This window comes from Mobula birostris, chromosome 20, assembly GCF_030028105.1.
Source record: "Mobula birostris isolate sMobBir1 chromosome 20, sMobBir1.hap1, whole genome shotgun sequence".
Taxonomy (NCBI): domain Eukaryota; kingdom Metazoa; phylum Chordata; class Chondrichthyes; order Myliobatiformes; family Myliobatidae; genus Mobula; species Mobula birostris.
In genome coordinates, this window is record NC_092389.1 from 14,858,717 (window position 1) to 14,885,049 (window position 26,333).

Here is a 26,333-nt window from a genome sequence, read left to right on the forward strand (position 1 = left end):
CAGGGTATATTAAGGAGAAGGCGCTGTTGGGTGTTCTGAAAAAGTTTAAAGTAGGTAAGTCCCCAGGACCTGATGAGATCTAGATCAGCAAACTGAGGGGGCCAAGGGTGGAGATTGCTGGGGCCTTGACAGAGTTATTTGCATCCTCTTTCGCCACAGGTGAGCTCCCAGAGTGTTCAAGATGGGCAATGGGGACAAACCAGGAAATATAGGTAGTGAGCCTTGTACATCGGTGATAGGAAAATTTTTGGAGAAGAATCTTAAGGAAAAATTTTGGAGAAGATTGTTAAGGACAAGATTTACTTCCGTTTGGAAAAGCATGGATATATTAGGGATAGTCAGCGTAGCTTTGTGCAGGGCAGGTCCTGCTTTTTTTTTTGAGGGAATGATGAAGCTAATTGATGAGGATAGGGCAATGAATGTTGTATACATGATATTTGTATTGACCTTCTTAAGGAAAGGTTAGAACAAGTTGGATTGTTTACTCAGGAACATCAGAGGCGGAGGAACGACTTGATAGAAATAAACTGAATCCTGAGAGAAAGAAAAAGCTCAAAGTTCAAAGTACATTTATTATCAAACTATAGTCACAAGGCAGCAACAAAACAGGAAACCTGAAAGAACCCAATTAAAAAAAAGACCAACACCCAATGCGCAGAGAGAGAGAGAAAAAAAAACAATCATGCAAACAATAAACGAGAAGGTACATGGTTTATACCACACAGTAGAAATGCCAGATACTAGTGGGCATGCTGTAGATATAAGATGGGATGGGAAAGTTTAAGGGAGACCTGAGGGAAGTATTTTTTTTACAGACAGAGTGATGGGTGCCTGGAATGAGATGCCAGGGAGGTGGTAGAAACAAATACAATAGCAATGCTTAAGAGGCATTTAGATTGGCATATGAACAGGCAGGGAATAGAGGGATACAACCACATGTAGGCAGATTGGACTAGTTTAGTTTGGCATCATGGTCCGAAGTCACTGTACCTATGCTGTACTCTTCTAGGTCCTGTATTCTATAACCAGGAATACCATGTATTGTTGTAAGGCTCTGCTTCTATTACCATGTTATGTTTTATATTGGTACATATGTATATTTGCATGTTACCATTATATTAAGTTATTGTCCCATTTACAAATATTTGACATGTAAATTTTCAATCTGATGTCACTGAATCATTGTGTTTTTCATCCTTGATTTATACTTTAATGATAAGTATTACACACTCCACTCATAGGGTTGCAATAAAGTAGAATACCCATCATGTAGTTTGTTTAGCCTTTTTTGGTTTACAGAATTTTGCTTCAGAAAACTTCTGGCCAGTTTAGAAGAGTGTATAGTTCTGAGCATGCCTAGTAACTTTGGTGTGGCACTGAAGAACATTCTTTATTATTTATACTCAGCACCGGGTCTACACCATCAACACAGATAAAATGGCCTAAGAGTTGCAGTTTTCACTGGCAATGAAAATGCAAAACCTGGGAACACAGCTTAAATATTTTGGATGTGCAAGTTCCACACAAAATGAACATCAGTTTTCAATCTATTAGCTAGGAATTCTTGCAGCTGTCTCTGTAACTGAGTTAAACTGCTTTTTAAGCCTGTAATCGTGAGGAGACAAATTGACTTACTTAATCTAATTGAACCTAATCTGTCCATTTCAACCACTGTTGAAAATATCCATTTAAATCAACAGTAACGCGCTGTGCACTAACTGAGCATGGAATTAAAGGAGCAACAATTACACAAAACCTCATGACGCATTCTGAGCCATCCTCTGTCCTGGGAAAGTGCTTGACTTGTTTGAAGGGGCAACAACAGACAAATTAAAAACAACCTATCCAATTTGATGATGTTTATTAGTCATTGTCATCGACAAGTTCTGACTACTTGGAGCAATAAATAAGGAATTCCCCAAATATTTTACTCCACAGAAGAAGATGGTATATGAGATAATTATGACCACAAGACCATAAGATTTAGGAGCAGAAGTAGACCATTTGGCCCATCGAGTCTGCTCTGCCATTCAATCATGGGCTGATCCAATTCTTCCGGTCATCCCCACTCCCCTGCCTTCTCCCCGTACCCTTTGATTCCCTGGCTAATCAAGAACCTATCTATCTCTGCCTTAAATGCATCCAATAATTGGTTCTCTCCTATAAAGCATGAAGCAGAAGAAACAAATTATCAACAATGCAAGTGTCTGAGATGAGTTACTGATCTGATTTTTAAAATCTTGGGTTGTGACTTAAAACACAGATCACAGAGGATGCACATCAAAGCAACTTTGAGAGAAAGCACTTGGGAAAAAATATCAAGATAAGATGATGAGGGGCATGATTGTGTGGATAGCCATTGGCTTTTTCCCAGGGCTAAAATAGCTAACACGAGGGGGCATAGTTTTAAGGTGCTTGGAGGTAGGTACAAGGGGGATGTCAGAGGTAAGTTTTTCACACAGAGAGTGGTGGGTGCGTGGAATGCACTGCCGGTGGTGGAAGCGGATACAACAGGGTCTCTTAAGAGCCTCTTAGATAGGTACATGGAGCTTAAAAATAAAGAGGGCTATGCAGTAGGGTAATTCTGGGCAGTCTCTAGAGTAGGTTACATGGTCGGCACAACATTGTGGGCCGAAGGGCCTGTAATGTGCTGTAAATTTCTATGTTCTATGTTCTCCAAGCTCCTGGACTGAGCAACAGCATTGTCACTTTGAGAGAATGGGGCAGTTGCTATAAAGCAACCATAACATGTTTAATTTCTCCTTCCAGTGATTTTTTCCCTTTTCTTTTCCCCTCCCTTTCCCTCTTTTTCCATTCCCCACTCTGGCCTCTTACCTGCCTATCACCTCCCCTTAGTGCTCCTTCTTCTTCTGTTTCTCCTCTGGTCAACTCTTCTCCTATCAGATTCCTTCCTCTCCAGCCCTTGACCTTTCCCACCCACCTGGCTTCACCTATCACCTTCCAGCTAGCCTCTTTCCCCACCCTCCACCTTTTTACTCTGGCCACTTTCCCTTTCCTGCTCCCACAAGGTAGAACCACCAACTAAGAAGAAACACATGTGGAAAACTCAGCTATTCTGTATGCTGACTCTGTTACAGAGACAGCTGCACAAATTCCTCTTCACTTTGGGAGGAGCTTGTGTATGCAAAATGATCGAGCTGATAGCAACCCAGTGAATCTGTCGCATCAAAGCAGGTAGGTAGTGCACAGGGCAACGATAAATCTGGTGATTGTAAATACACACTCATTGGATTATTCATCTACAGGTAGAAGTGTGCATTTGCAATGAGCAAATCAAAGTACCGATTGAGAAAGATGCATCTGCCGGTAAGCTGAGTGAGCAAACCTTTAACAATCTTCAGTTGTTTGGGTGTATTCTGGAGTTAGGGTACACAGCAAATATTATCTTCAGCAACCAATCTTTAGGCCTGAATTGTAGATTAAATTTAAAATGTAGCCCTGGACAATCATTTCCTGGAGCTGTGGACATCAGTTCATTGAAAACCAGACAATGCTGATTAGCATTCATTTTGGGTGTCTGGAGTGTGGATGCGAGGAAGGAGGTGTGAAATTCAAAGGAAGCATTGTAATTACATTGTAACTATAGAATTGTTCCTACTGCTACCTTTGAACTTTAGCATATAAAATGTCATGTAATATTGGGTCAAACAGGCACCTTCCTGCAAGAGTGTCTCGTTTTGTTGAATAAAACATTCTGTATCCATTGGCTTGTGTCTCTCCAGTGACTTGGTTCACATTACAACAAATCATCCTACTTTACTTGGTAGTGGAAAGGCATGGAAAGGTCTTATAGTACGATCCCTTTCATAGCTCTGGAAATGTTTTCATACTCTTCTGAGATTGTATCAGGTCTTCACATTGTAGGGAACTCGTACATAATGCCTACAAGTGACCCTACTAGTCATGAAGGAAAGGTTTAAAACTCCATATTGGTTATGAATATGAAATGTCCAAAGCAGTGACACTGAGCAAAATCAAAGTTGCAAAAGAGTATGGCATTACATTGCAAAGGAGCAAGGGGTTTCATTACAAAGGACAATTCAGCCATAAAAAATGCAAATATGTCATGGACACAACACCCTCTCCTGACTACATACATACATTGCAAGATTTGCGCCAAATATCAGGTAATATCAAGATTACATTTCTCTCAGATCTTGTGATTGAAGGTAATTGCTTTGTCACTGGTCATGAATGAAATACATAAAAGCATTACCAGAAAATATGTCGGGCACAGGAATATATTGTTTAGCTGAACACAAAATGAAGGATGACACTGTGAAATCGAAAGGAAACAATGTAAGTGTTGGAGCTATCCAAAGAGTTTCAGGTTAATATTGGCATTGACTTTGTAGGCCTATGTTCTAGTGAACATTTGCTTACAGTAACCAGAGACTACAGGAGATAAACCATTATAAAAATGGTCAGTTCTACATCAAGGAGATTTGGTGTGTCACCAAAGACAAGCAAATTTCTACAGATGCATTCTGACTGATTGCATCACAATCTGATATGGAGGCTCCAACGCACAGGATCAGAAAAAGCTGCACAGGGTTGTAAACTCAGTGAGCTCCATTATGGGCACCAGTCTCATCACCATCAAGGACATCTTCAATAAGCAATGCCTCAAAATAGCAACGCCCATCATTAAGGACCTCACTATCCAGGACATGTCCTCTTCTCATTGTCATTAAGGAGGAGGTACAGGAGCCTGAAGACACACACTCAATATTTTAGGAACAGCTTCTTCCCTTCCTCCATCAGATTTCTGAATGGACCACAAACCCATGAACACCACTACATTTCTTGCTCTATTTGCACTATTTAAAAAAATATTTCTTATTGTAACTTATAGTATTTTTTAACATATTGCCCTGTACTGCTGCTGCAAAACAACAAATATCACAACATGCGTCAATATTTCTGATTCTGATGCTGACACAAAATCCGCCATCCCAACACTTCATCCTGTCTCTGTGTTGCTTGGCGTTCTGCAAACAGTAACTAACTGCTTCAACAGCAATGAACTATACTTCACAGCCTGTAAAATCCCACCCTATTGACTATGAGATCATGGTGAAGCAGAGAGCTTTTCATGGACATTGAGGAAAATCCCACTGTGCTGGCCATGAGGCCGTGGTGAGGCAGAGACCTTTTCATGGACACTGAGGAAAATCACCCTGCTGGCGATAAGACGGTAGTGAAATAGAGAGCTTTTCATAGACTGAGGAAAGTCCCACTGTGCTGACTATGAGACAGTACTGAAGCAGAAAGTTTTTCGTGGATACTGAGAAAAATCCCACCCTGCTGACCATGAGACCGTGGTGAGGCAGAGAACTTATCTTGGACACTGAGGAAATCCCACCCTGCCGACCACAAGGCCTTGGTGAAGCAGAGAGCTTTTCATGGACATCAAGGAAAATCCTATTGTGCTGACCATGAGACCACAGTGGCGAGCTTTTCACGGACACTGAGGAAAATCCCCCCCCCCGCCCCCCGCTGTGACACCATGGTGAAGCAGAGAGCTTTTCATGGATTCGGAGGAAAATCCCATCCTGCTGACCATGAGACCAGGGTGAAGCAGAGAGCTTTTTGTGGATGCTGAGGAAAATCCCACCTTGGTGAACGTGAAACCGTGGTGAAGTGCTGAGCTTTTCATGGACACTAGGGAAAATCCCACCCTGCTGACCATGAGACCTTGGTGAGGCAGATAGTTTTTCATGGACGCTGAGGAAAGTCCCACCATGCTGAACGTGAACCCATGGTGGAGAGTTTTCCATGGATGCCGAGGAAAATCATCTCAATTGATCAGGCGAAAGGAAAATCAGGGAAGCAAAATCTCTATTGCTTTCTATGAAATGGCAAAGCAACAACACATCCAGTGATAGGAAGACAGCAAACTACATTTACCTTTCCACAACTAATGTGTACTCTTCTTTTTAATATAGCCCACAAAAAAGAGGAATGAATGCCAACATGAGCGTGGGAAATCCAAAGCAGCAGCACGAAATGGGATACAGACAATTCTGATCTAAACTGTTACACCAGGGGATACAAAGCTCGAGAGCGCAGTAGCCACATACTGACCAAAGCAATTCCACATGACTTGCAGCCATTTGAAGTAAATTTGATGAAAGGATCCATGATCACAAAGAACCACACAAAACGTTTCAATTTTCAGAATGTTCAAATCACCATCCACTGTCAGTGAATCAAAAATGTATAATGCCAAGATCAAAAGGAGAAAATGAACAATCCCAGCCAGAGTAACAACTAGCTCCCTCACTCCCTGGAATCAACTTGTGTTATCCACTCGTAGAATCCATCCTCATACTCGAGAGAGCTGTTAACAAACTGATGTAAAGACCAGGTTAATCAATGTGTTTCTTCTAATTAGCGTGGAGAAGGATGTGGTGCCACATTGTTGTTAGATGTTTCTATATTCTCTTTCCACATTTTATACAGCCTGAATGTGCCCAACGTCTCAGGTATGGCAATAAAGAAAGCAGGAATGGTCTGCATGATGCTCAGCCGCAAGCCTGTATTATTAATCCCAGTTACAAGATGCATGGCAGAGTCTCACCATTACTTTATCCCAACTCAGTCTCTGGGACAGATCAGTTACCACGGCCCTAACAACCAGCCAGTACAGATAACAAAGACCATAAGAAATAGGAACAGAATTAGGCCATTCAGCCCATCGAGTCTGCTCCTCTATTCTATCATGGCTGATTTATTTTCCCTCTCAACCTCATTTTCCTTCCTTCTCCTTGTGACCTTTGACACCCTTACTAATCGAGGACCTATAAATTTCCGCTTTAAATATACCCCGATGACTTGGCCGTCTGTGTTGATGTATTCCACAGATTCACTACCCTCTGGCTAAAGGAACTCCTCTTAATCTCTGTTCTAAAGGGATATCCCTGTATTCTGAGGCTGTGCTCTCTGGTCCCAAATCACCCCCGCTATAGAAAACATTCTCTCTATATTCACTCTGTCTAGACCTTTCAATGTTTGGTTGGTATGCTACGCTATCAACAGGGTTACATAGGTCAAAATCCCAAGGGTGGCACAACATCCATTATTGATATAATAGATGGCTCAGGTGATTCCATCATCTGTTATTGCTGCAGCTCAGGCAAACTTTCCATTGGCAGATGCCAAGTAATTTCTCCTCCAATCCCCTAAATGGTTATTAAGGGGGTCTCAGACAAACCCACCACCACCAGTTGCTAGGGCGGCACTCCCCTCCCACACCATCTTTAATGGCATGAAGTGCTTCCTTCCCTTCTGTGAACAATAGAGATTTGAATTTTCCCTCAATAGCCAGGTAATTGGCTGGTTGACACACTTGGCAGATTATTTGACGGAATATCCTAAACCATTTTGCTAGTAACATGAGTATTAAATTAGAGGTCAATGATCACGCACTGTAAATAAAACAACAAGGCCCTTAAAACCAACATGCGTGGCAGAACTATTCAACACTCAACAGTGCTCAATGGGCCAAGAAGCTTCTAACTCTAATTAAACACCCAACGGTTAAATTCGCCAACCCTCAGGGCAGGTTTTATTTTTGGTGTTGATGTAGATTACATTCAATCATAATGTCTGAAATTAATTTTAAACAAAAGTCACTTTCAATAAAGACACACAGCAAACTGTAAAGGGAGCAGAAAGAATCAGCAGAACAGAAATGTTTGAGCAAACTCTATTCTTTGTAATAGAGCTGGTATGCTAGAATGTGGGAGGGTAAATTTATTCAGTTAGTGACTGTTTACCAATACAGTACAGTGCGATGAGATGGTTCCCCTCACTATGAGAGGAACTTTCCTCAGGGCAGGGGAGTCCAAAACTAGGGGACATAGGTTTAGGATGAGAGGAGAGAGATGTAAAAAGGATCTGAGGAGCAACTTTTTCACGCAGAGGTGTTCGGCATATGTTATGAGCTACCAGAGGAAGTGGTTGAGACAGGTAGATTTCTGAATGCGCAATGAATCCATGTACACTACCTCACTATTATTTTTAATTTAGTTATGTATATACAGTACTGTGAAAAATTCCTGGGCATATATACAGTGGCATACAAAAGTTTGGGCACCCCTGGTCAAAGTTTCTGTTACTGTGAATAGCTAAGTGAGTAAAAGATGAACTGATTTCCAAAAGGCATAAAGTTAAAGACGACACATTTCTTTAATATTTTAAGCAAGATTACCTTTTTATTTCCATCTTTTACAGTTTCAAAATAACAAAAAAGGAAAAGGGCCTGAAGCAAAAGTTTGGGCACCCTGCATGGCAGTACTTAGTAACACCTCCTTTGGCAAGTATCACAGCTTGTAAATGGTTTTTGTAGCCAGCTAAGAGTCTTTCAATTCTTGTTTAGGGAATTTTCGCCCATTCTTCCTTGGAAAAGGCTTCTAGTTCTGTGAGATTCTTGGGCCGTCTTGCATGCACTGCTCTTTTGAGGTCTATCCACAGATTTTCTATGATGTTTAGGTCGGGGGACTGTGAGGGCCATGGCAAAACCTTCAGCTTGCGCCTCTTGAGGTAGTCCATTGTGGATTTTGAGGTGTGTTTATGATCATTATCCTGTTGTAGAAGCCATTCTTTTTTCATCTTCAGCTTTTTTTACAGACGGTGTGATGTTTGCTTCCAGAAGTTGCTGGTATTTAATTGAATTCATTCTTCCCTCTACCAGTGAAACGTTCCCCATGCCAATGGCTGCAACACAAGCCCAAAGCATGATCGATCCACCCCTGTGCTTAACAGTTGGAGAGATGTTCGTTTCATGAAATTCTGCACCCTTTTTTTCTGCAAACATTGCGGCCAAAATGTTCTATTTTAACTTCATCAGTCCACAGGACTTGTTTCCAAAATGCATCAGGCTTGTTTAGATGTTCCTTTGCAAACTTCTGATGTTGAATTTTGTGGTGAGGATGCAGGAAAGGTTTTCTTCTGATGACTCTTCCATGGAGGTCATATTTGTGCAGGTGTTGCTGCACAGTAGAACAGTGCACCACTACTCCAGAGTCTGCTAAATCTCCCTGAAGGTCTTTTGCAGTCAAATGGGGGTTTTGATTTGCCTTTCTAGCAATCCTATGAGCAGTTCTCTCGGAAAGTTTTCTTGGTCTTCCAGACCTCAACTTGACCTCCACCATTCCTGTTAACTGCCATTTCTTAATTACATTACGAACTGAGGAAATGGCTACCTGAAAATGCTTTGCTATCTTCTTATAGCCTTCTCCTGCTTTGTGGGCATTGTTTATTTTAATTTTCAGAGTGCTAGGCAGCTGCTTAGAGGAGCCCATAGCTGCTGATTGTTGGGACAAGGTTTGAGGAGTCAGGGTATTTATAAAGCTTTGAAATTTGCATCACCTGGCCTTTCCTAACGATGACTGTGAACAAGCCATAACCCTAACAAGCTAATTAAGGTCTGAGACCTTGGTAAAAGTTATCTGAGAGCTCAAATCTCTTGAGGTGCCCAAACTTTTGCATGGTGCTTCTTTCCTTTTTATCCTTCTAAAATTGTACACAACAAAAATAATACATTAATGTTACTGAAAATGTTGAAAAGAATGTTTCATCTTTAACTTTATGACTTTTGGAGATCAGTTCATCTTCACAGTAACAGAAATTTTGACCAGGGGTGCCCAAGCTTTTGCATGCCACTGTATATAGCTAGGGTGCCTAAGACCTTTTGCACAGTGCTGTATTTGTCAACATGGAGCGTAGAGCGAGCTTGTAAGTATGACAGAAGGAAAGGATGTTGGGAATGGTGAGGGTGCAGCACTGCAGGAGGGGGTGTGGGACAGGTGGTAGAGGAGGAGTGCCGGGGTGGGGGGGAGGCGCAGGTGCAGACACACACCCAGCCCTGAGACACCAGGCAAGGTCATTTGATTCCAAACAATTGATCACTACAGAATGTCTCTCTGGTGGTTCCCATTCCCTCCCCCCTTTTCCCAACCATGATTCTCCTCTCCCTGCCCCCTCCCCACTCTCAGTCCACAGTAGAGACCCATATCAGAATCAGGTTTATCATCACTCACATATGTCATGAAATTTGTTTTTGCTCTTGCGGCAGCAGTACAGTGCTATACATAAAGTTACTACAGTACTGTGCAAAATTCTTAAGGCCCCCAACTATATATATGTGCCAAAGATATTTTGCACAGTACTGTATATACGTATGCCAGTGATATTAAACCTGATTCTGATACAATAGTATAATTGAAGTGTCACCTGGATAGGTACATGGAGGGGTCAGGCTTAGTGAGATTTGGGCTGAATGCAGGAAATTGGAATTAGCTGGTTGGGCCAAAGGACCAGTATCCATGTTGTTTCACTCTAGGACTCTATAACCTCTTAACAATCTTCTCTTTAAAGTAATGGGTGAATTGATTTTTTTTCTTTCCTAGTCATACCTTTGTCACACTCATGAACTGCCCATCAGCCACTGACACACTGCACACCAGAGGGTTTCCCCGCATTATCCCCTTACAGAACTTGTGATCAGTCTTGATTTCTGACAATCTCAGAAAGTAAACTAAAATGCAGCAGATTTTCCTTCAAACGTTAAATGAAAGAAGTCATTGTAAAGAGGTGATGTTTCACCCTGACACTTCCGCACACGTCAATTGCTTTTGACAAACTCACATTCAGCTTTGGCACAGATCAGACATGCCATGGTCCTGTTGAAGAAGTTCAAGATACTGGCGATAGCGAGGCTGATGTCTGTGTTACTTGGATGGAGGTTTAATGCAGTGAACCGCAAATACTGCAGTTTAGGAATCTCTTCAGCTGCTACCTTCACGTGAGGGACCTGCATCGAAAGGGACAGCTGGTCAAGGGGATGTGCTTGCCAGATAAGCAACCTGCAGTTCAACTATAGAGTTTTGTTTGGTCCATTTCCCTATCCCTTGAACTGATCTTGATTACACTAAATGTGCCCAACTAAAATGCTCATAGTGAAAAGCCAGTTTAGGTTTGAACTAACAGTCCCCTTTGAAATCTGCTTTAAAATTACACATTCTGATCAAGCATCTTTCTACAGGTTCAATTTTGATATTTTTAAAAACAGAATATATATATTTTTTAAAATCCCAGCTGCCTGGTGAAGGAAGGGCAGATTTGAGTGAGCTGATTACTCACCCACTCAGATCTGGATCCCTCTTGCGTCAGCTCTGACTTAAATGTATTGGGTTCAGCCCACTAATGAGGCAGTATTTTTGAAGTCTACATTCTATGATGTTGCTGTGACCAGGTCTACCTTTTAACAGTAACCTGAGTGGGTGAGATATTGTGGCTTCAAGAAGAAGAGGTGCTGCAAAGCTCAGTGGGCAAGAGAGATGTGAGGATACACAGAAACTACAAAGGGTATCTGAATGGGTAAGGAGATGGCAGATGGAGTACAAAATGAAATGTTAAAATTATTAAGAAAAAATGCACATTAAATGGTGAGAACTAGAAAATGTTCATTGGGTTTGTCTGTGAGACACAGAGAGTGAAAACGTAGACACCACAAGCAATCTGAGGAGAGAGGTTGGAATGAGAATTAAGACCCAGGGAGTGGAGGTGTTGGAGATGGTTAGGGAGACCCTTGAGACTTTAGATGGGTTTATGGACAGATAATTGGGGTTGGGACCTGAGGGCATTGATAGTGATATGTGATGACCTTCAAAGGAGAAATGCTAAAGAGATTTAGCTGGGGGTGGGGAGAGATAGGACTTCCAGCAACAGCCCATGCAAGATCAGGGCTTTCAATTAATGCTGAATAACCAGCACAATGGCACAGCCAGAGACCCAGGTTCGATCCTCATCTCTGGTGCTCTCCGTGTGGAGTTTGCACATTCTCCCTGTGATCTTCCACATCTAAAGACATGCACATTAATAGGTCACTTGGCCACTTGCCCGAAGGGTAGAGGTGAGTTAGAGAATTGTGGGGGAGGGGTTGATGGGAATGTGGGGAGAATAAGATGCAAACAAGAGAAAAGCTGCAGATGCTGGAAATCCGAGCAACACACACAAAATGCTGGAGGAACTTAGCAGACCAGGCAATTATATCCATGGAAAAGAGTACAGTCGATGTGTCAGGCCGAGACCTTTTTATCAGGACTGGAGAAACAAGGATGAGTAGATTTAAAAGATGGCGGGGGGGGGGGGGGGGAGAGAGAAACACAAGGTGATGGGTGAAACCAGAAGGATGAGGGATGAAGTAAAGAGCTGGGGGGTTGATTGGTGAAAGAGATACAGGGCTGGAGAAGAGAGAGTCTGATAGGAGAGGACAAAGGCATTAGAAGAAAGAAAGGAGGGAGGAGCACCAGAGGGAGGTGATGGGCAGGCAAGGAGATAAGGTGAGAGAGGGAAAAGGGGTAGGGAATGGTGAAGGAGAGGGGGTCATTTCTGGAAATTCTAGAAATCGATGGTAATGCCATCAGACTGGAGGCTACCCAGATGGGATATAAGGTATTATTCTTCCAACCTGAGTGCGGCCTCATCGCGACAGTAGGGGAGGCCATGGATTGGATAAAATGCATTAGCAGGTGATTAGTGTAAATATATTAGTGCATATATCATTAGTGCTGATCAGTATGGACTCAGTGGACCAGAGGACCTGCTTCTGTGCAGTATCACTCTATAGCTCTATAGTCTCCCAAATCTCCACTGAAGAGCTGCTGCATGTTGTAAGGCTATACCAATCATGGGCCTCATGTACAGATGAATGCTGTACAAGTGAAAGTCAAGCAACCATCTTGTACGCTGCTTGCTGAAACTGGCTGCCTGGCTCTCTCTGTTTAAGCAGGTAAGGTGCAGAAAGTCTCAGCGGTAAGCTGTTCTGACCTGAAAATGACCCTTCAAGCACAGAATTTTAGGCACCCTGCAATGTATACAGTATGTGTATGATTTGACGCTAAGACAGATGGATCTTTTTGAGTAAAGGCATTAAGGTACATGGAACACAAGCAAACAAGTGGAGTTGAGGTACAAGGGGTGATTGATAAGTTCGTGGCCTAAGGTAGAAGGAGATGAGTTATACAGCTCTCATTACACTCACATGCAGGACAACTCTTTGAGTGATTATGCAGAAAGTTTGAAGTTAATAACTCATCTCCTTCTACCTTAGACCACGAACTTATCAATCACCTCTGCTGTGGACACCTTCTGGAGCTCCAAGATCCGTATGCTCCATGACCGCTGGACTAAGTGTGTAAATGTAGGAGGGGACTATGTTGAAAAGTAAATGTGCTAGGTTTTCTAAAATTGACTCCTTCTACCTTAGGCCACGAATTCATCAATCACCCCTCGTATAGGTCAGTTATGATCTCAATAAATGCTGAAGTAACTCAAGGGGCTGAACAGGTTCTTCAACAAGGAACAGTACTGACATCACATTTATTATAAATATCAATATTACCTCCTTCTCACCACAGATATGGCTGATAATAGAGGCAGATGCTGGACTCGAGGAAGGACCCAAGATTGCAACCACCCCCTTTGGCAGAATCTGACAAGCTGCAGAAAAGAGAGATTACAATTAACATTCAGTCACACTAACTATCACGCCACTGGCCTAGCGCTGACCTTTCCAGGGATAGCAGCAGATAATCACTGCGCAATCCAGTACTCTCAACCTTTCATAAATACATTATCCAAACAGAATGATAGATTGCAACATTGTTAAATAAAGATACAGTCACAATATAATAAAGTGTGATATTATGTTTCCAATTTTTTAAAAACTCTAAAGTTTCTTCTTGTACTTTCTGAAATGCTTGATCTCTCATTGCGATTTCCATTTCACATCCAAACTCCTTCCAGCGGGAAGTGCTGGAAGCAGACATGGGAGAGTCATTTCACGACTTCTCTTGGTTTTAAATATCTCCTTAAAGGACGCTGGTGTTTCTTGCTGGGCCATCCATTGTCCATTTCTAATAGCAAGACCATGTCAAAGCTCAGTGCATTGCTGAACAGAAGGGGGTGGGGGTGGTGGGGAATAGAGATACCAGTAGGGGATTATATTGTAAGGGAGGCATATAGGTGTTTCAAATTCAAATGCGAGTTTAATTTTCATTCAACCATACATGTGAATACAGCCAGACAAAACAGTGTTCCTCTGGGGCCAAGGTGCCCAACAGTGCATAATACTATAGCACATATGGTTACGATAGCAGAAAAGCATGCAGTCACAGAAAAATATATAGCCCAGGTCCCTGAGTGTCAGGTTTCTGCAAGAGCAAATACATAGCAGTTGATCACGCACCAGAGCAACCACAGACGAACCCAATCCAGCTCGTGAACACTGGAGAGCAGCACTAAAGGGAGGGGCCAGCCTCCAACCCAGCGTGGACTCCAGTTCTCTCCCACGCTACCTCCGGAATCTTCTGCACTGGGCGGCTACAACAGGCAACCCCACGGCATGAGGGCCTGCCCGCACAATAACTGAGGCCACGCAGCTCCCCCACCGCCGGTCTCACAGATGAACCAGTGAACTGGACTTGCAGTATCCTATATTGTCGATGTCTATGTCTGCAAAAGGGACTCCAGGTTGGTATGTTGACACCCTGGCCAGGGATGTTTCACAACATCTGCAGGACATTCTGAGAAGGGAGTTGAGGAGTTGTGGTAGATGCAGATTCCAATGGCCTAGGCTGGGGACAAGATGAAGTCCTGTAACATGAGCTTAGGGAGCTAGAGAACCATTTAAAGAGCAGGAGCTCAAAGGTTGTAACCTCTGGCATATATCCTTTGGTAGTGGGTATAGGAATAGAAGGAGAGGTCAGAAGATTTAAACCGAGTTGGCAGGGGAAAGGGGCATGGTGCAGTTGTTCAGATGGAGAGGTACACTTATCTAGAGGAGAAACAATAAGTTCAGTAAGCAAAGCCAATAAACTAAGTGTGTAGGAAGGGAATTCAAACCTTAATCGTATCTATTTTAATGCAAGGAATATTACCAGTGGTTCCTTAAGGTTGTTATAGCTGGGGGTGGTAATGGGGATAATCTCCCACTCCCTATTAAATGCTCCCCATGGCATGCACCTCAAAGAGCCTCTGACAACCAAGTCCAGCTCCTGGCCTTCACGTGTGGCTTAGCGGCTAAGCCTGGCAGAACCATTTCGACTGACAGGAGAAGGGGCAAAGGCGGGCTACTGGCATCTTAAAACAAGTTGCTTTGGGCAGGTGAGGCTTGTCAGCTTATCTAGGAGCAGGAAAACTCTGATCTCAAACCTACGTTGCCTTGTGGCTATACCCACTCATGAGGAAGGATTCGGGAGTAAACCCTGAGAGAAAAATCCAAAGCTGGAGTCCCAAAGGCAGACTTACGTTGGTTTCAACGCTGACTGACAACTCCTGCAATGCCACTGGTACCAAACTGTATCGATCTCTGCCATTCCTTTGGGTTCATCAGCTGTGTGGAGAGGGGGAGCCTGCTGTAGGGATAACAGCTTGCCCTCCATATCGTACTGCCCTGGTTGGTGTATCATGCAGACAGCTGGAATGCAACATCCATGGTTGACCCAACCAGCAGAGGGCCTCAAGTATCACCAGTAAACTAGGTGAACTCAAGGCTTTAATTAACATGAAGGTCTGCAATATTGTTGCCATCACAGAAACACGGTTGAAGGTTGGGCAGGACTGGCAAATCAAAAACACAGCAAAGAGAATTCTCAGGCGAGAAAGCCTAGGGAGTAAAGGGAGAAGAGGTACTGCAGTGTTAATTAAGGTGTTGGCAGAGGATTGCTTTTGGAATTAGGTGCCTGTGACCAGTAGCGGCCCACAATGATGGGTGGTGGGATGCTTGATGTTTGCATGTAATATACACGAATAACTCGGATGTGGATGTAGGAGGCATAATCAGTAAGTTTGCAGATGACACAAAGACTGTTATAGTTGTTGATAGCATGAACTCTAGCTACAGAGAGAGATTAATGAGTTGGTGAAATGAGCTGAGAAATAACAGATGGAGCGTAATTCAGACAAATGTGAGTTAATACATTCTGGGAGCACTAACGAGACTAGAACATACACCATGAATGATAGGATCACAGGGAGTCCTGAGGAACAAAGGGACCTTAGGGTACAAATCCATTGATTCTTGAAGGTGGCAACACAGGTAGCTGAAGTGGTTAAGAAACGTCATCTCTTTATTCCCCTCCATAGATGCTGACTGACTTGCTGAGTTCCTCCAGCACTTTCTGTGTGTTGCTCAAGATCTTCAGTGTCTGCGGAATCTCTTGTGTTATTGGGGGTATATCGTGTGCGGTCCTGGTCACTATGCTCTAGGAAGTACATGGTGGCACTGGGGAGGGTGCGGAGGAGATTCACCATAAATTATCTCGTAATGCCGTAGTTCAATTATGAGGAGAGATTTTTGAAGCTGGGTTCGTTTTCCCCGGAGCGGAGGTGGTTAAGAAGGGACACGATTGAGATGCATAAAATAATGAGGGTATAGATAGGGTAGACCCTCCAAGAGGACCACAACCTCGTCGTGGTGGGGTCACCCATGCCAAACGGGTCAATGGGTAGAGGCCAGACTAAGAGAGGTCCACCAGGTTTGGGGGTTCAGCTCAGGGCTAACAACCCTGACTGGTCAAACAAAACTGTTACAGAAACAGCAATGAAGAATCCTTCTACATCTCAATGTGATGGTATTCCTGACTTGCATGGCTTACAGTAGAGAAAACCGAGAGGAAGCTACTGGCATGATGAAGGAAGCCGTCAATGAGATGGAGGACCTTTGTTGCTGCCCTATGCACCAGAAGGTGTAACAGGCAGTAAGTAAGATAGGGTACACTGTAGGAAGCATTTCCTCATATCTGAGGTAAATAAAACTAGAAGGCATAGATGTAGGAAAAAGGGGGAAGAGATTTAGAGGGGATATGAAGGGGACCTTCTTCACCCAGAGAGGGGCAAGTACCTGGAATACAATGCCTAAGACAGTGGTGGAAGCTGATAACATTTTAAAAATGATGAAATGAGGGTTTGAATTGCCTAGGCAAAGAGGCTATGGACCATGTGCTGAGAGATGGGATTAGTATGAAAGGGTGTCATTGGTCAGTGTAGATGAGTTGGCCGAAAGGCCTGTTTCTATGCTGTACGATTCTATGACTAACATTCAGGGCTATTGCTGTGGGCCTAGATGCATCGACAAGTCAGGACGGAACGACTACCTTGCCTGAAGCGTACTAGTGCACTGGGTAACTTTTCATTGCAAGACTGTCAGCTTCATGGCCACCAGGCTGAAATTAGTTTTTAAATTCCTGATTACTCAATTATAAGACCATAAGATCATAAGATCTAGGAGCAGAATTAGGCCATTTGGCCCATTGAGTCTGCTCTGCCATTTCATCATGGCTGATCCAATTTTCCTCTCAGCCCCAATCTCCTTCCTTCTCCTCGTATCCCTTCATGCCCTGACCAATCAAGAATCTATCAATTTCTGCCTTAAATATACATAACAACCTGGCCTCCACAGCTGCCTGTGGAAACAAATTCCATAGATTCACCACTCTCTGGAAAAGGAAATTCCTCATCATCTCCATTCTAAAAGGGAGTGCCCCTCTATTCTGAGGCTGTGTCCTCTGGTCATAGATTCTCACACCATAGGAAACATCCTCTCCACATCCACTCTGTCAAAACCTTTCTCCATTTGATAGATTTCAATGTGGTCACCCCTCATTCTTCTGAATTCCAGTGAATACAGGCCCAGAGCCATCAAACGCTCTTAATATGACAAGCCATTCAAACCTGGAATCATTTCCGTGAACCTTTTTTGAATCCTCTCCAGTTTCAGCACATCCTTTCTAAGATAAGAGGCCCAAAACTGCTCACAATGCTCCAAGTGAGGCCTCACTAGTGCTTTATAAAGCCTCAACATTGCATCCTGCTTTTGTATTCTATATTATATTCCTCAAATCACTGTATTGCTGGTCTATCAATTAAAACATCTTGTTACTGTATCCCTAGTGAATGCACATCACAGCAACAATAATTCTGAGCTAGACAGGTGTTAGGGAAAGGGAAAAGAGCAAGCTTGCAGTGGTTGCTGGTGACAATCATCATAGCCCGCAACATCAGTGCAGGAGATGTTATTCTCTGTATTATGTTATCTTCAGCTGCTTCAACAAAGATCTCTCCTCCATCACGAGGTGAGGAATAGGATTGTTTATTGTGGCATTTGGCTCTACAGACATCACTTCCAATAGAAATAGAACAGCCAACCTATAATAAGACCTGGGTTACCATCACACTTGGTGCTATGTAGAACAGCTAACAGGTAACATACACGTCATTTAATTGAATAATTGAATGACGTGTATGTTATACCTACTCTTGATATTGTCCACCATGTTTTTATGGCAAGGTACGGAAGTAGATTGCCAGGCTTTTCTTCTGTACAAATACTGCTGCTGCCCAGGTTGGGTCCTGGCTGGATTTGAACTCAGGACCGTCCATCTCAAAGTCCAGTGCTGATGCCACTACACCACCAGCCAGCCCAATACCTATTCTACACAGCACCAAGTCTCTATGTAGAACAGGTATACCAAACATGCCATTCAATTGTGGGGGCTGTTCAAATTTCCCTAGTGTTTGCCTCAGCTAGTGTTAATGGCCAAGCCACATGATGGGGTCAAGATGTATTAAAGTTTAATTTTGCTATTTTTCTGAGGAGTGATGCATTTGCAGGCAGTTAATGAGATTATGATGAGATTTTATTGGGTTTACTGCTGAGGGTTTTTAAAAAAAGCATTCCGAAACATCTACATTCCAATTCCCACTGCTGCCTTTAAGGAATTTTTACATTCGCCCTGTGACAGCATGTGTTTCCTCCAGGTGCTCTGGTTTCCTCCCACAGTCCAAAGATGTACTGGTCGGTAGGTTAATTGGTCATTGTAAATTGTCCTGTGATTAGGCTAGGATTAAATCGAGGGATTGCTGGGCAGGGTATCTCAAAGGGCCGGAAATAAATAAATAAATTGTGCACTGCTAACAGGACAATCTTCGCCGGTTGGTGAATTGCATTAATATTTTTGGGCATGTGATGGAAAGATTAATACCAACAGTTCTGGCCACATTTTCCTCATTGGTGATATCTTTTAACTTGTTAAAGGTGTTGAATTTTACCTAATAACATCACACTGCAGGCTGCACAAATGAAGGCTTTAGGCTGTACCATGACAAATTATATCATCAAATTGTAGATCAAACCAAGGACTGTTCGACAGCCTCATCACATGCAGAGGCACACACTCATAATATATATGCCACAAGTGTTGTCAATTGGGTTTAATTAACAAGTAAATTCTTTGAGTTTCATGTACAGTCATATAATATTTTATAACTTACATGAAATTAAATTCTATTCAGTACTGATTATAATTAACACCTTGCAGGCAGAAAGAACATTTCAGAAGTTGTAAACATATAACTAGAACATAAAAATGTAAAATGTGCAAGTTTATATATCAATGTGGGTGTCATGTCTCAGAGGCAGCAAATAAAGAGATCGACTTGCTCCTCCATATTCAACAAGCAGTGGAAACCTGGAGGAATGAATTTGCCTTTGGGACATGTCATTGTTTCTATTTGTTCCAATTAATAGGAATGGCTGCTGGCTAGACAAAAACATTGTGTTGGTCAGATACAAAGCATTAGGTGCTTCAGCTTTAACACTAATCAAGATGATAAGAAGTTTTTCTCCTCAATATTCTACACCCTACAATTTCTGGGAACATACACATGGGGGAAAATCATTCAGTTTTCAACAAATGGTAAATCTATCAGATATATTTCATTGTGGTTTAGCCTGGAAAAGGACGCTGTATTTGTCTTCCTCAGATTAGGAAAATCAAAATACATTTACACTAGTCATATATTATTTGGTGTGTAGGATTCAAAAGCAACCCCCACCCCACTGCCACCGGTGTGGAAGGACTATTTATTGCTCCCTTTCTTCCAGGAAGGACTATTTATTGCTCCCTTTCTTCCAGTTTTACTGCTGTTGGACCTGATGCCAGCTCAGACTGATGCCAAACTAGAGGACTAAGCCTGTGATGTGCAGGGAAAGCAGCAGCTCTTGCACTCCTGCTGAGTGGATTGGCAGCTGCTGCGGGAAATAGAAACTTCCTCCGTAGAATCTCTAGTCCAGGGCTCTCTCTGTCACTTACAATAATCCCCACCCCACCCTCCTCTCTGACCTCTTTGCCGTCACTAAGCCCCCCCCATCCCCCGATCCCTTTGCTTCTGCCAGGCTGCCTGACAAGCTCCATTCTGTTATTCCTGTAGTTTCCCTCGAACCACCCAATCTGCTCCCCACGAACCCATCCAACATGCTCTCTGTCCTCATTGCCTCTCAACTGGAGGCGCACTGGTCCTCTTTAGATGGGGCCTGTGCTGTTAAAAATCACAGCCCTAGGGCTTAGACCAATCAGCCCAGCCTCCCAGTCCCCTTCTTTCTGCTGACACGAGACGATGCCAGACCGGCTTGGGTACCTACTGGTTTCTGCCGTTTCATATTCACTGTCCCGCAGCAGCTCAAACAGGTCGATCTCCAGCCGTGCCCTTTCAGATGGATCCACCATGCCGTTGACGTGGTTTTTCGCCAGGCTAATGGCGAGCCTCTCGCCCCTGTTGCACTCCATTGGGTCATCCAGGATCGCAGCTGCAACACACACGTGCACACATTGATCTCAATGGCCTGCCCTCCGGCCGCACCAGGAAAAGACCATCACTCCACTCTTTTTCAGGGTGGAGGAATAGAAAGTGGGGGGTGGAGTAGGATTGGGGGTCGGAGTGAGAAGGGAAAGGAAGGGGGATGTGAGGTGAGGGGATGAGATGAGAGGAGGGTAAGGTTGAAGGGGTGAGGCTGAGAGGTGTGGGAGGGGGAGGAAAATGAGGTGAAGGAAGCCTTCCTGTTCCTGTAACCATGTTCATTTTTTTCTGCAGAAGGTAGCAGATAATATCGAAAAGTGGGTAAAAATAGAAAGTACAATTTCACAAAAGAAAGGAGAGTGGAAGTGTGAACTCTCTCCTCAAAATGGCTATGAATACAGAAACTTTCAGGACAGAGGCTGAGTGATATTTATTGGATGAAGGTATAAAGGGACAGAGCTAAGGTGGGTAAATGGAGTTCAGGCACACCTTAAACCTGAACCATTTGCACATACAACATGGCCTTTCGGCCTACGAGGTCTGTGCCAAGCCTGATGCCAAAATAGATGTAATCCTTATCCCTGCACACGAAACCATCCCTCCACATTTATGTCTTTCTCTTAAAAAGATCTCTTAAACACCACTATCATATCTGGTAGCCCATGCCAGGCACCAGGCACTCTCTGTGCAGTAAACGTGCCCGCACAACCCCCTTTAAACTTCCCCTTTAAGGGGATTGTTAACAATTCCTTTAACAATTGTCCATGACTAGGCTAGTGTTAAATTGGTGGGTTCCCTTGCGGCGTGGCGTAAGGGGCCAGAAGGACCTATCTCTAAATAGATAAATGAGAATAGGCCCAGATGGCACAGTGGCTTCCTGAGCACACAGGAGAGGATGAATTTCCCATTTCGGTAGCAAATGACTCTGAGCATAACTGTCAAGGTTATGGAAGCATGTAAACTTCTTACCATATTAAGGCACTGTCTTAAAAACTGGGACATACATCAGACTGAGAGAAAACTATTAATACTTAGTCTGAAATGTTTATTGCCATTATGATGGATGGTTTTCAATCAATACCCTACTCTTGATGGATATGGTTCTATAAAGCTTTCACACTATATTGGGCTCGTAATGAGCATCGAGTGTTGTGATTGGTGACTCAGAAGACCTGCTGACAGCACTAAAGGTGAAGGGGTGGATTTTGCTACCTCCCAGAGAGCGACAAATGGAATTCCATCGGGAGTCAGGGCTGTGTGATGAGAAAGAGAGGGGGAAGAGTTGGATAAGAAAAAATAAATGAATGAGAGAGAGAGAGAGATTGATTGAGAGGGTTAGGAAAAGAATTTGGAAGAAGGCTAGATTAAAAGATAATAAAGAGAGCATTGGTTGGTGAATGAAAAGAAAACTAGAAAAAAGAGAAGACAGACCAAGAGCTAGGCAGTGATTAAACTGCCTCCTGTAAATTGTTTCCATCCTTTATCTGACACAATGAAAAGTTCACCCCTGTGCTCACTCACCCAGTCGACATAGGTATTACTGGTCTGATCCTCATATTTATATCCTTTCCCATCTCTGTAACCACTTCCAGCCCTACATCCCTCCATGATTTATGAATATCTCCAATTCTAGGCTCTTGGATGAACTCACTCCTTTACTACATCTTGACATCAATGCCTTTATCCAACTGGTCTGATATTCCTTTCCCAGACCTAACTGCCTCCCTATCTTTTCTTTCAAAATCTATCCATTTTTCATCATTGTCCTAATGGCCTTGATGTTAGAAAACACAGAACAGAGCAGCATTGTACAGGCCCTTCGGCCCAAAGTGTTGTGCTGACCTTTTAACCAACTCCAAGATCGATCTAACCCTTTCCTCACACACAGCCCTGCATGTTTCTTTCATCCATGTGCACATCTGAGAGCCTCTTAAGTGACCCTATTGTATTTGCCTCTAATATCATCCCTGGCAACACATTCCATGCACCCACCACATTTCTGTGTAAAAACCTGCCTCTGATATCCTGCCTATACTTTCCTTCAATCACTTTAACATTATACCCTCTTGTATTAGCCATTTCTACCCTGGGAGAAAGGCACTGGCTATCCACTCCATCTATGTCTCTTATCATCTTATACACCTCTGTCAAGTCACCTCTCATCCTCCTTTGCTTCAAAGAAAAAAGTCCTAGTTCACTCAACCTTTCCTCACAAGACATTCTTTCTAATCCAGGCAGCAACCTGGCAAATTTCCTCTGCACCCTCTTTAAAGCTTCCACATCCTTCCTATAGAGGTGACCAGAACGGAACATAGTATTCCAAGTGGTGTCTAACCAGTGTTTTATAGAGCTACAACATTACCTCACGGCTCTTGAATTCAATTCCCTGAACAATGAAGTCCAACAAACACTTGTCTTCTTAACAACCCAATCAACTTTGATCTATTGATGTGGACCCCAATATCCCTTGTTCCTTCTCTCTGCTAAGAACCTGCCATTAACTCTGCATTCTGCCTTCAAGTTCAACCTTCCAAAGTATATCACTTCACACTATTCTGGATTGAACTCCATCTGCCACTTCTCAGCCCATTGTAATTATGCTTGACTACTGAAGGGCAATGTGAAGAACAACTTTGTTGTGTAATGGAAACTAGAAACCTTCCCTCTCAAAGCCTGGTGAGATTAGATGCCTATTCAACATTTTTTAAAAATGTTGGGTTTAATTAGATGTCTGTCAGGCAAAGGTAGTCAGGAACAATGTTCTGAGGCAGGTAGTTGGAGGCATGCTGCAGGCCAGCCAATATCTCACCAGATGGTAGAACAGGCTTCAGGGGCTAATCCTGCACTGGTGTCCTTCTGGTCCTAAAGGTAGAAAAAAACTAAAAGGGAAGGTTTTTTTTCCTTTCCCATACTGTACTACAGCACTGCATTGGTGTAGGAATGGAGGAGAGATGGATGTTGGAGAACTGCACAACATGCAGGAACTCAGCATTCCCATTTCTAACGATCCCAACAAGGCAACCCTGAAGCAAATCCCACCATCCACATTGTGCCAACAGAGCCATATCAAAGTATATTCCTAACTGCTTGCCGGATTAAATAAATCACAGGAATTAAAATAGATTGGTGTCATCTCAGGTGCAGGGTAGAGATTTCCAGGTGATTTAATTAACCCTCCTCTCCTATACTTTCCAGAGTAGAGATGAACACAGTAAAAAGAAGGACACTGAACAGCACATGCAAGTTCTGAGCCATTCAATATAATTTCCACTTGTGACTTTCCAAAAACCTGGAATAATTAGTACTTCCTTCCACAAAACTACAAATCAAGAAAGATGAGGGATAGAGTTCATACCTACCCATTCGGACTGAATGTGGTAATTCAGAACTTTTCCTTAAAGTTAAAAAGACCAGCAAAATCAAGAAGTGCAGCATTTTCTATCCTTCCTCATGGAGATTGTTACTTGCTCTGGCCGGATCCCAGCCACCTGGGACAGAGAAGAAATGAAGCTTTGAGGAAAAGAAAACAAACCATCTTTACTAGCTCGCTTTCCTTTTTGCCTTTGGTTGAAGGTGAAGACTGGTGGTGCACCGTGTTTTGTACCAGCAGTTACTGCGCTAACTCAGCAATGACAAAATGACTCTAGAAACATTACAGGAGAGCATATTCTGGTCCTTACTTTCTCACCTTGACAAGTCCAGCAATAACAGAGAGAATCTAAAAGGAATATCTGGTCAATCCCCAATTTGATTTTTTAAAAATCATTTATTTCCATGAAAAATGAACTAGGAATCATTTAGGTGTTGTGATTTAAAATGAAGTGCATGCACAGTCAACAGACTGGAGGCATGGAGAGTCAGAGAAACATACAGCATAGAAACAGCTCCAAGTTCATCCCAACCATCAACCAATGGTGTATAAGATGATGAGAGGCATTGATCGTGTGGATAGTCAGAGGCTTTTTCCCAGGGCTGAAATGGCTATCACGAGAGGGCATAGTTTTAAGGTGCTTGGAAGTAGGTACAGAGGAGATGTCAGGAGTAAGTTTTTTTACGCATGAGTGGTGAGTGCGTGGAATGGGCTGCCGGCAACGGTGGTGGAGGCGGATACGATAGGGTCTTTTAAGAGACTCCTGGATAGGTACATGGAGCTCAGAAAAATAGAGGGCTATGGGTAACCCGAGGTAATATCTAAGGTAAGGACATGTTCGGCACAGCTTTGTGGGCTGAAGCGCCTGTATTGTGCTGTAGGTTTTCTATGTTTCTGTCCACATACACCAATCCTTTGCTAATACATGATTTTTCATTCCTCACTATCAACAACTAACCCCATGTTCTACTTCTCCACTGCACACTAGAGTCAAGTTATAGTGGCCACTTAGACCATAAAACCATTGGTTATAGGAGCAGAATTAGGCCATTTGGTCCATCGAGTCTGCTCCACCATTTCATCATAGCTGAGCCAATTCTCCTTTCAGCCCCAATCTCCTGCCTTCTCCCCGTATCCCTTTATGCCCTGAACAATCAAGAATCTATCAACCTCTCCCTTAAATATACATACAGACTTGGCCTCTGCAGCTGCCTGTGGCAAAGAATTCCACAGATTCACCACTCTCCGGCTAAAGAAATTCCTCCTCATCTCCATTCTAAAATGACATCTCTCTATTCTGAGGCTGTGTTCTCTGGTCTTAGACTCTCCCACCATAGGAAACATCCTCTAGACATCCACTGAATCAAGGCCTCTCACTATTTGATAGGTTTCAAATAGGTCACCCCTTATTCTTCTGAATTCTAGTGAATACAGGCCCAGAGCCATCAATTATATTGCTAACCTACACATCTTTGGGATGCAGGAAGAGATTGGAGCATGAAGGGGAAGCCCATCATGGTCACAGACAGAACATGCAAACTCCACATGAACGGTACCAGAGGTCAGGATTGAACCCAGATCTATGGTGTCGTGAAGTTGCGTCTCTACTAGCTGCACTAGTAATAATGCCTCCGACTGAGTCGCAGGGTTATTGTGTCAGTGACAGCTCTACACTTTTGGTTTACCAGCAATCACCAGGTGACATTAAATAGTCAAAAGCAAAATGTTGCTGATGGAAATCTGAAACAAAAACAGAAAATGCTGGAAATCGGTCTTTTCTATCTTATCCATTGTGTTAATTTTCTGTAGTTTCTTCTGCTCCTTATCCCGCATACTGTTAACACTGCACTGTATTGCTTCTAATTTGTCTGTCAATTCTTCACCAACTATCCGCAGACATTCATCTCGTTCTTCTTTCATAACCTGATCATATTTTTAAGGCAATTATGCTGTACATTTTCCAAATTATTTTGAAATCCAGGAAATACTCAGTGGGTCGGGCAGCATGTACAGTGAGAGGAACGGGGTAAAGATTTCAGGTTGATGAGTGTTCATGAAATATGAGAAAATAAGCACAAAAGTGCATTTTAAGCTTGGAGGACGGGTGAAGAGAACAAAGGAATTGTCTAGTATGGGGTGGGAGCTGGTGGGGAGACCAAAATTGTTTTTAACATCACCAATTCTTCTGTTGATGCCTTGTTAAGGAATTGGAAGAGAGAAAAACCGAACAAAAGAACACACTGACAGTGTGAAATACAGAACAGAGCAACTGTTGGGAATCAAAAACAAAAGCGAA

The 26,333-nt window shown here is 43.0% G+C and overlaps 1 protein-coding gene across 1 annotated transcript in view; it reads right to left on the reverse strand.

The window, feature by feature from the left end:
- grik4 (glutamate receptor, ionotropic, kainate 4) overlaps window positions 1–26,333 on the reverse strand; it is a 135,134-nt gene that overhangs the window by 93,975 nt on the left and 14,826 nt on the right. The window contains exons 2-5 of the mRNA XM_072238318.1: window positions 24,027–24,155; window positions 20,513–20,677; window positions 13,433–13,530; window positions 10,675–10,840 (exon numbers count right to left, since the gene is read on the reverse strand). Coding sequence (XP_072094419.1) covers window positions 10,675–10,840; window positions 13,433–13,530; window positions 20,513–20,677; window positions 24,027–24,102 — 505 coding nt within the window. The 5' untranslated portion in view covers window positions 24,103–24,155. The remainder of the gene's footprint in view (window positions 1–10,674; window positions 10,841–13,432; window positions 13,531–20,512; window positions 20,678–24,026; window positions 24,156–26,333) is intronic.